A 10,554-nucleotide genomic window follows, 5' to 3' on the forward strand; every position below is an offset into this window, starting at 1 on the left:
AGAATTCAGACAATGCACATGCTTGCAAGGCTTGACTACACAAATATCCAGCTGATCACTACATACTGACTTAGGTCTTAACTTGGGAACACTGTAGTAAAGTTAGCAGAGGATTAAGAAGCAGTTGTATGCCCACCACTTTTATATGCCAGACCTTGTGCAGCAAGAATAGACAGTCAGTAAAGGTCACAGACTTTATTATGTGGTGCTAAGATGCAAACACAAACAAAGCTTGCCTGTATTTTTTTGTTAAAAATCACATTTCATGAGCCACAACACAGACAGAGCTCTGTTTTCCCTGCAGAAGCCAACTAACAGCATCTACTAGCAAGTGTAGCTGAAAGTGGGTGAAGTGGTCTTTTACCTTCCGGACAATAAAACAACTAATACAAGCTTACCTTCCACACAAACAAGGCTTGTATCGTGAGAAGATTAAAACAACCAGCCACTAAGATTTTAGTCCCTGTAGTAAAGATGTAAAATCCAGAGTCCCAAGTCAAAATCAGATGCCAAGATCCCAATAAGAGATATTGACTTGTGTTTCATTACAGATTAATGTCCAGATACTAGAGGCAGCACCAAATTTTCACAGGAATAATGTGTCATTAAGAACTCAGGAAGCCTATGAAGTTCTTGTATATCAGCAACAATCCATAGTACACAGCAATAATGGACAACAAAACACTCAAAAAAAAAAAATAAAGCCTTCTTCACAAAGCAGAAAGGTTTCATCTGAAGCCGATGTGGTTTTCTAAACTAGAAATGGTCTCCTGACACCAAGTACTAGGAGAGTCTTTTGTTATTGAAATGGAAAGGGAAGCAATGCTGTGGAACTTTCACAGAAAATCCCAAATTAGGAACTGCTCCAAGACAACATTTACAGAATAATTCTCCTTTCCTCACTTCTGCATGGCATGACAGAGACAAAATCCAGTGAACAGGGAATCCAAATGCATGTATATGTGTGTATGTATAGGATTGGCCATGCACTGCAAAATGGGGTCATCAGAACGTGTTCTTGATTTGAGCTGCCACCAGGACAAGGATCTCCCCTATCTTCTGCTGCCAGTTCTTTATATCTTTGGACCCTGCACACCAAAGCTCCCCATGGCGTGGTTCTGCGTTTTCACAACGCTTTCTGATCTCCTCTTGCTGCTCCTAAAAGAAATAAAAATCTCTCATTAGATTACAGCCTGGAAAGAAAGATTATTGAGGATCTAAAGTATTAGTGCGCTCAGAATATCGCACCATGAAACACATCTTACCTCTGTACCGTGCTGCAGTTCAAACTTATAGAAGGTTGCCCAGGCGTCCCCTAGGTCCGAGTCAATTTTCACAGTTCGGTGAAACCATTCCCGAGCTTTTGTAATTTTGCGTTCACTCCAGAAGAGCCTATGATTGAGATTCGGAAAAAGAAGGTCAGTGTGATGATAAAGAAAAACACAAAAGCAAAAACAAATGTCCACTTGAAGTGTCGTAAGTAAATTTGTGATTTTTATTTACTGAACTTACTTAGCAACTGCCAGCAGCACATGTGGATCATGCTCACACTTCTTCAGAGCATCAACACTCTTTGTCTTGCGCTGGGGCCTGGCTTCAAGGAAAACTGCTTCTGCCCAAAGAATTCCTGTGTGGAAGAAAGGAAAGGGTTATTAAGGGTTATATACAAGATAAGGTATAAGAAAGGAAAGAAACGGAACAGTGAAGTTTAAAGTTTATTCCACAATTTTGTCTGGACTGAACCAATAAAGGATTTATGTGCCCTGAATTGCTGTTGAGGTGATTTAGGACATGTTCTACACTAAATAAATGTATTGGATATGTGCTACTATTATCTCAGTTTAGCAATAAAATAAACAGAATAAGAATAAAAGAATGTGCTGATTGGCCAGTACCTGAGTTGGGACATTCTTGCAGAGCTTTAGCCATCAGGGTATTGGCAATGTTCTTTAGACCAGCTCGGAACTCCAGACGCACAGATTCAAGCCTGGAGACGAATGACTAATCATTAGCAGGAGCAAATTATATCTTTGTTAGAATTCATTTTCTCTACAGCTGGGATTTACAGATTACATAACCCTTTAGGACAATGTATAATCTACAGACAAGGGAGACCACCACTTACCACAGCTCTGGAGTCTTTGGGTTTTTCAGACGAGACTTCTCCAGGATAGCCCTGGCTCGTGTCAGCTGGCCAACCTTCTCCTCCAGATGAGACAGGAGTAACCACAAAGGCGTAGAATGGGGACACTTCTTCAACTGTGCCAAAAACAAAGTTAGCTGGTGGATCCTAAGTGAAATCCAAGGGTTTTACACATGAAGGGTTCCTTTGCTTTCAACTTTCTGCCAGAACAACTCCATGCGCTTTGTTTTAAGTTTATACATGAAATTCTGCTTTACACTAAACAAGCAGAAAATGCTAAACCTCAATAGAACAGATACAAACTGCAATTCAAACACTATTGTTTCTTTGGGGATACAGACCTCTCAACCATTTTAATATTATAGTGGGGGGAAGCGACTTACAGCACATCATGCTCAGCAGAAATCCTATCCAATAGATATCCTACAGGTAGGAGACATGTTTCTATGGTTGGTAAAGGACTTACCCCTTGGTTATAAGCATCTCTGGCCTTTTCAGTCTGTTCCATTTGCTCTTCAATCTGTCCCTTCATCATCCACAGTTTGGGGAACTCCTCATAGTGACGTAGGGCTTCCTCACAGAGATCCTGAGCTGCTTCAATGTTCCCCAAAACCCATTCCAGCTTTACAGATTTCATGAACACCTGCAAGGCAAAGAAGAGGATAAGAAGGGCATGCACTGAGCCAATCAACAGGATTTGAAATAGCAAAGGGAATTGCAGCATTTAAATAAAGAAGTGAACTCTTTCTGAGACAGAGCAAGTGCTGCAAAGGGCAAAAAAGGATTTCCACATACCCTGGCAGTAGGTGCACTGCTCCGAGCCTTGGCCAACAGTCGACGAGCTCGCTCATACTCATTGTTTTCAGACTCCAATTTCACGGCGGCTAACCAGATCTCTTCACTGTTGGGATTGGCCTGAGACGGATGGTATAAAACATAAATATAGTTTCTGCCAGAGGACATACTAAGACCAGAACCAAACAGCCATTAAGAAATAAGGAATTTTGCAAGTGCATCACTTACCTGGAAAGCCAGGGCAAGGATACTTCTGGCAGCCGGTACATCGCCTGCGAGCCACTTGGACTTGGCTCCCATCAACCACAACACTTCTGCTTTAGGACAGTGGGCAACTGCACGCTGCAAGAGTGCTTCCAGAGACTCCCTGAGAGGGGAGACACAATTAGCTAATAATTTATAGATAGTAGCACAGATTTGTAGGCAATGTAATTCCCACAACAAAATTCCAGGTGCACTACACTTCTCATACCCATTATCATATTCTCTGTTTCAATAATCAGGCGTAATTGTAGAACTATGCTAGAGCATACTGTGGCACAAACAGAACTGAGAGTAAGCAGCCTCATCTTGTGACTATCACCTACCTTGTACCATGGTTCTTCTCAAAATAAGCAGCCCTCAGCCACACACTCTTCTTGCTGGGGAAAACTTGAAGGGAGTGGGCATAGATAGCCCTGGCACACTCCAAGGCACTGTGAGAGACACACTGCAAGATAACAGGCAGAAAGGCATAATTGTTAGTACTGTTCATTAAAGGAGAACGAAAGCTTACCCGGCATTGTTTGCTGGAATGTAAGACCCCCTGATCATGTAGTGAATTGCTAGGTTATTATTGCTGTAAAGGCATTCAGCTACCCATATATCATGACTCTAGCTGTCTGAACTACAGACCCTTTTGCGCATGCGCTAAAGTCTCTTCTACAGAAGGAGCATGAAGGATCAGAAGGAGCATGCGCCATAATGAGAGACAACGGAGATACTGCCCGAGGCAATGGGGTTGTGGAATGCTAGCAATGCAGTGACGTCACTGTACTTCTACGGAGAGCTTTGGAAGACTGGAGCGTTCAGAGAGAAGGGAAGTGAAGTAAGGGGAAACAGTGAGTCCTTAGAACACGGTTTGAAAATCATGTTAAAATAAAAGACTACATTTTAACCTCCTTGTCCTTTAACCAAACTAAAGGCACGTTTTTAAATTACATATCAAAGGGTAGGAAACTTGCAAAAAGACTCACACTGTCAGCATCCTCCATCCATGTGTGCTTCCGATCCTCCTCTTCTATTCCGATGCCAATTACAGCCCTGATGACTGCCTGACATGTTACTACGCTGCCAGCCTTGTCACACTCCTCAGCATCCTGCACACATGAATAGATACCATTAGACAAAAATGCAGTTTGTATGTGTACCAAAATACCTGCAAGCTTTGTACAAGGTTTATAACCTATTCAATGACACAAACTTTTGTAATGCACTTTTTCGATGAACGAAAGGAGAGCACTCACTTGCAGATTTACTGCTGATAAATATTTATTATTCACACTGCTTTACAGTGTGAATAATAAATATTTATCAGCAGTTAATCTGCAAGTGAGTGCTCTCCTTTCGTTCATAAAAAAAGTGGATAATTTTGGATGTTTGGCACATCCGTGTGAAAGGATTGAGGCATTCCACAAAGACGCCATTAGGAGGCTGAGTCCGGATCTACACAAGTTGTATACACAGAAACTTTTGTAATGGTCAAGGTTTATGCAGAGAGAGAAGCTTTAACCTCCCACTCCAAATCCTACTGCAATGAAGGTAGAAAACTATTTTTCCCCAATACATCTGATACTTCCCCATTACATTCCATCTCAATGCCTTATGCCTTTCATTATATATATTATATTATATTATATTACTGGCTTCACCTGTATCCATTGCTCACGGTTGATTTCTACTCCGTTGGCTCTCAGAGATGTGATTGCTCTGTCTATAATCTTCTCCACCATCTGTGTGTTCCCATTGGCCTCTTCCAGCTTGGCAGCTGTGATCCAAATATGTCTGTCTGTGGGAATGTTCTCCCGAGCTTTGTTCAGAACTTTACGGGCATTTTCATAGGTCTCCAACCTAGCCAAAGCCAGCCATAACTACAGGACAAAAAAAACTCAAGCAGTTACCTTTAGAATTTAAAAGACAGCAGTATAATTATATAAATAAAAGTCAGATAAAGAAATAACTTCCTCCTACAAAGTCACCTCACCTCCACATTGGTTGGGCAACACTCAACGGCACGGCTCAACATGATTCGGGCATCCTCTGGCTCCTCCAACTCCACGGCAGCTTTCCACAGACGGACAGAGTTAGGGACATGCTCCAGAGCTGCTCAGATGAGAGATAACAAATGTAAATAAATGTAAAGCCTTTGAAATTCTATGCTTTCCATTGGGATAACAATACTCACCTTTTCTCAGGACACGTTTCTTTGCTCGAAGATCGGTCTCCAGCTCTGCTGCTCGGATATAGATTCTCACAGACTGTGGGAGGTGACGCACAGCTTGTGCTACCACAGCCTTGGCAGTGTCCCCGGGCTGTAATCGAGCAGCCTCCAGCCAGACATCTTCACTCTAAAAGATGGAGGAGCAAGTAGAGAAGTGACTTATAACGGCAAAGCATCAAGACATTTAGTGAAAGCACCAAAAACACATACTCAAACATTAGTGAACTGATAACAGTGCCAAAAGCTTTGCACAAGTGTTAAAGGAAAGTCACCCTCCCCCAAGTCTATTACAAAGAAAAAGTGTCCCTGTTTGTAAAGCTGACCTAAATATGCAGAGTAGTGCAGTAGAGTTGCCAGGCACCATCTTCTGTATCTTTAAATCAGTCCATCGACACAGAGCTTGCTAGTGCATGCTCAGTTAAAACTATTCCCAGGGTAGCTTTTGATCATGTGCAATTTGATCCTAACAAAATCCGAAGAGTAATGAGTGAAAGGCAGAGAACTTTGGCAAAGAAGCTGGGGTAGGACTTACCTTGGGACACATCTCTGTTCCTTTCATGATGAGGTTTCGAGCTACTTGTAATTTGCCAGTCACCTCCTCAAGACGGGCAGAAGCGATCCAGGCTGGAGGGTGATGAGGGTTTGTTTCTCTTACAGACTTCAGAAGTAGACGGGCTTTTTTAATATCACTGAAGAGAACAAAGACAAAGACAAACACCTGAAACTTATATCACTTGTTCACTTCCTGCTCCCAGGCACAAGAACTTACTCTGGGATCTCTTTAATTGAAATAACTTAGGGGTTCTACATTACGTACGACTATGGACAATATAAATCACAGCAGTGCAGAACCTCTCAGCTCTTATAAACATGTCAAACTAACACAGGTCCCATGCACTTACTTGATATCTCCTCCGTGGGTTGGGATCATAGAATTCAGGTCAGTCAGATAACCTTTGGGGTCAACCACAGTCTGACCACTTACAGAGTCGGACACCTGAGGCAGAAGATATTTAGTTTTGAAATGCTGCCCCCCCACTTGCAATACAAATGTGAGTTTATAAAAGACATCAGTTCAGTACAAATTTACCTGGCTCAGTCTCATGTCCATTAGTGTGTTCCTGGCCTGTCCAATCTTCCTCATGTCCAGATCCCCAGTACCAGGAGTCATTAGCCCCGGAGTCATCCCGCCAGGGTATGGAGAATTCAGTCCTCCTGGGAAAGGGGAGTTTAAACCTCCAAATTGCTAAACAAATGCAAAACAAGACGAATTATTAACAAGGCAGGTCAGACCAGCAGTGAGGGCAAAGGATAATTTTGCTTGTTCACTAATTTTCTCTCACACTAATGACTGCAATGCCACGTTACTGGGGGCATAGGGTTTAGTGTAAGGTGGCACTTTGTTGTCCTTACCGCCTGACGTGGATCAACTGACGTGTGGTTCTCCCCTGTCTGTAAATGCTTTGCAAAGAAGCTGTCGGGAACAGGCGTTAGCTTTTCATGCCGTGGGTTTCTCTGGCGCTTATTACGTGCATCTCCCACCTCAGGGATGCTCAGCCACTCTTCTTCTGTCACTTCTGCCAGCTTCCTCTGAATAGACCAAATTACCTTTAGAAATGTCTTGTCATACAGATGGAGCAATCTAATTGTCTCACTTAAGAACTCTCGTGTTACTGATAATGCAATGAAATAAACACGGTGGTGTGACTTCAAACAACATCAAACAAAGTGTGCTCCATCTGCAGCAGAGAGATGTGTGGCAGCTCTAGTCATCTACTGTGAAGATTCCATCTTACCTTCAGGTCAGAGAACTGCTGCTGGATCTTGGGTCTCTCCATACGATATTTCTCAATTTCCTCCTTTTCTCTCTGCTCCCTAAAAGAACACATCAGGAGGGCATTATACCCAAATACCTGCACCCAAAGCAGTAATAAATATAATGGATGCTGAACAGAAAAGTATCAGATGTGACATCTGGATCAAGTAAGACAGCAGTCTTTATACATCCCACTGACACACCTCAAGGTCTCTGCATCTATAACTCATCACCAGTATACAGGTATGGGATCCGTTATCCAGAAAGCTCCAAATAATGGAAAGTCTGTCTCCCATAGACTCCATTTTATCCAAATAATCCAGATTTTTTAAAAATGATTTCTCTTTTCTTTGTAATAATAAAACAGTACCTTGTACTTGAGCCATAATTAGATATAATTAATCCTTATTGGAAACAAAACCAGCCTATTGGCTTTATTTAATGTTTACATGATTTTCTAGTAGGCATAAGACAGTGATGCCCAACAAGTAGCTTGTAAGCAACATGTTGCCAACCAAGCCCTTGCATGTTGTGCTCAGTGGCCTCAAAGTTGGTGCTTATTTTAGAATTCCTGGTTTGTATGTAAATTTTTGCATTAAAAAACAGGTGTTCTGACAAACAGAGCCTCCTGTAGGCTGCCAGTTCACATAGGGGCTACCAAATAGCCAATCACAACTCTTATTTGGCATCTCCAGGGATTTTTTGTCATGCTTATTTTGCTCCCCAACTCTTTTTACAATTGAATGTGGCTCACGGGCAAAAAAAAGTTGGGGAACCCTGGCTTAAGATATGAAGATGCAAATTACAGAAAGAGTCATCCCAGGTCATGAGCATTCTGGATAACAGGCCCATATCTGTACATGGATTATTGCCCACTCACATGTAATTACTGATAATCAGCTAGTCTACTTACCTTCTCTCCTTTCGCCTCTCGTCCATACGCTTATCCAGGGCTGCGTATATGGCATCTGCTTCCTCATCGTCCTTCTCATAGGGGCCGCTAGAAAACAAGCTCCCAGCGTAGCCATTGAACTAACAGGAGAAGTAAAAGTTACTCCTAAATTGGTAATCTGTTACATTGTATTCAACATAGTACAAAGCCCCCAGTGCTTCCTAGTCACCTCATCATAATTTGTATCATTCAAGTCTTCATCATCATCATCTGCTTGGTTCTTCTTCATCTGGTCCCCCACAGTTCTCTTTCCCGGAGGGGCATGGCGGTCATCCACCGGGTCATTGGCATCACGAGCAGGACCAATATCTGAACGGGTTGTGAAGCCAGTGGCACTGAGAGGGGACAGGGCTCCATTAAATTATAGCAAATCGTAACTGCAAACCTAACAGACACTATCAGCACTGCCATTATTTTTAACCGGGAAAATCAGAAACAAACCAGCACCTGTGCCCTTTCCATGAGGTTTCTATCTTTGTTTCAACTCCTTAACCCACCTGCCCCATTCCTCAAATCTTAGTCCCCTACTTCCAGCTTCACACTCCCCAGCTTTCTCCTAAATCTCATTTCTTTCTTTATTCCCAGGCCTGCCCCATCCCTCTAATCTTAGTCTCCAGCGTTCTCCTACCCCCTCAAACCCCCAGCCCTGTCTGAATCTCATCTCCTCATCTATTCCCAGGTCTGCCCCATGCCTCAAATCTTACCCCCATCTTTAGCCTTCCAGCTTCCCCAATATCAGACTCAGGCACCCGGCACTATCCCTCAACCTCTCAGAAATTCTGACTCCATCCTAGCAACACTTAAACCCCATTCTAAACCTTCCCCCACCTTTAAAGAAGAACTAAACCCTAATGGCTGGAAATTACATTTTATATACTGAACTTATTGAACCAACCTAAAGGTTCAACATCTCTATAGTAGTAGTGGTCCAGCCATTTAAAGTTGTCACAGGAATTTCCCATCTTGGTTATTGTTAGAAGCGTCTGCACAGTGTGCTTTGAGCGGTTATATATATTGATTATTAATAATTAAATATGAATTTTGATGCCAATTGTGCTGGTTTCTTAGCAGCTATGTGCCAGTAAGCTAAATTATGCATTAATCAGACTTATATTGTGACATCTCTATTCTATGTGTACTGTTTATTGTGAGTGGGTCCCTAAGCTCAGTAAGTGACAGCAGCACAGAGCATGTGCAGTGAATCAGCAGAAAAGAAGATGGGGAGCTACTGGGGCATCTTTGGAGACACAGATCTTTACTGCTGAAGGGCTGTGGTTGCCTTAAGCTGGTACAGAAGCTCAAAACATAATGTACAACATCTCTACCTACTTCTTTAGAAGTTTTAATTCTCCTTTAAACCCTGGACTCACCCAGATTCCGCTCACAGCCCCATCCTATCCCCAAATACAAGTGTCAGCCCTATGCCCTCCCTACCCTCAGTTCTCACCCTCGACCCAGGCCCGGTACATATCCGAGCGGTGCCGCCATCCCAAGGAACGGTTTCTTCTTCTTATTCATAGTGCCGGTGATAGCTGCGGTCAGTCCCGAGGCACCGGCTGGGTTTCCAGAGCCCGAGGGCCCCGCGCCGCTTCCTGCAGATGTGGAGGCCGCCATCTTCCAAGTCTGTGTTCCTAAGCGTCTTCCAGCATGCACCGCGAACTATAAACTTCCGGCGCACAATGATCGCATTACTAGTCAGCGTTATTGTATGCGACTGCTGGAAATGGGGAAATCTTTTAGTGGCCATGATATTGGTGGGCAGTGAAGCAGAAATGAATAGCGTTAGCATTGGTGGGCAGTGGAATAGGTACAGTACCATTAAACTATCACAGCATAGGTATCCACCTCCTGTACTAAGCAAAATTCAACTTGAACAGTCCCCTAAGCTTGCTATTGCCTAGACCATAATACTATGGAGCATAGGTATTCTCCTGTAGTAAGCACAATTCAGCAGGAACAGCCCTCTAAAGCTTGATCATTGCTTGTACAGTGAGGTTCCATACAACTAGATCAGCATAGGTATTCACCTGTACAGTCACGATCTTGACAGTTTAACCCGCAGACCTGGATTTTTACTGAAATGCCCCGACCTTCTCTTTGATCTACTGCACCGAATCCACTATTTTGGATTCGGCCGAACCCCTGAATCCTTCGCGAAAGATTTGGCCGAATCTAAATTTTTTTGACTTCCTTCCTTCCACGCGATTTCCCTCCCCGTCCAAATTAGGATTCAGTTTGGCCGGGCAGAAGGATTAGGCCGATTCCAAATCCGGAAAAAGGCAGAATCTCGAACCAAATCCTGGATGCATTCCTAAAAAAAATACAACTTCTAATAAATTCTAACTTAGTTGGCTTTTGGCAGAGAGCCC

At 43.0% G+C, this 10,554-nt stretch overlaps 1 protein-coding gene across 1 annotated transcript; it reads right to left on the reverse strand.

Moving 5' to 3' along the window:
• Window positions 1-180: 180 nt before the first annotated feature.
• Window positions 181-9,869, reverse strand: prpf6.S (pre-mRNA processing factor 6 S homeolog). The gene is made up of 21 exons (XM_018238266.2): window positions 9,633-9,869; window positions 8,355-8,520; window positions 8,147-8,265; window positions 7,214-7,292; window positions 6,831-7,007; window positions 6,508-6,663; window positions 6,320-6,414; window positions 5,950-6,106; window positions 5,382-5,544; window positions 5,181-5,299; window positions 4,849-5,067; window positions 4,174-4,296; window positions 3,526-3,647; window positions 3,167-3,305; window positions 2,939-3,058; window positions 2,610-2,786; window positions 2,126-2,259; window positions 1,896-1,987; window positions 1,513-1,627; window positions 1,266-1,392; window positions 181-1,158 (listed from the first exon to the last, which is right to left on the reverse strand). Exons 1-21 carry the CDS (start codon window positions 9,797-9,799, stop codon window positions 1,006-1,008), a joined length of 2,919 nt encoding a protein of 972 aa, XP_018093755.1. The 5' UTR covers window positions 9,800-9,869; the 3' UTR covers window positions 181-1,005.
• Between the last annotated feature and the right edge of the window lie 685 nt (window positions 9,870-10,554).

Source organism: Xenopus laevis, chromosome 9_10S (genome assembly GCF_017654675.1).
Source record: "Xenopus laevis strain J_2021 chromosome 9_10S, Xenopus_laevis_v10.1, whole genome shotgun sequence".
NCBI classification, from domain to species: Eukaryota; Metazoa; Chordata; class Amphibia; order Anura; family Pipidae; genus Xenopus; species Xenopus laevis.

What these genes read in the sequence shown, in the direction of transcription:
- prpf6.S (XM_018238266.2), bottom strand. Translation starts at nt 9,799, where the DNA reads ATGGCGGCCTCCACATCTGCAGGAAGCGGCGCGGGGCCCTCGGGCTCT. An exon ending in AGCAGTTCTCTGACCTGAAG is followed by an intron (nt 7,008 to 7,213) that starts GTAAGATGGAAT and finishes TGGTCTATTCAG; the next exon opens with AGGAAGCTGGCAGAAGTGAC. An exon ending in GAAACGTGTCCTGAGAAAAG is followed by an intron (nt 5,300 to 5,381) that starts GTGAGTATTGTT and finishes TCATCTGAGCAG; the next exon opens with CTCTGGAGCATGTCCCTAAC.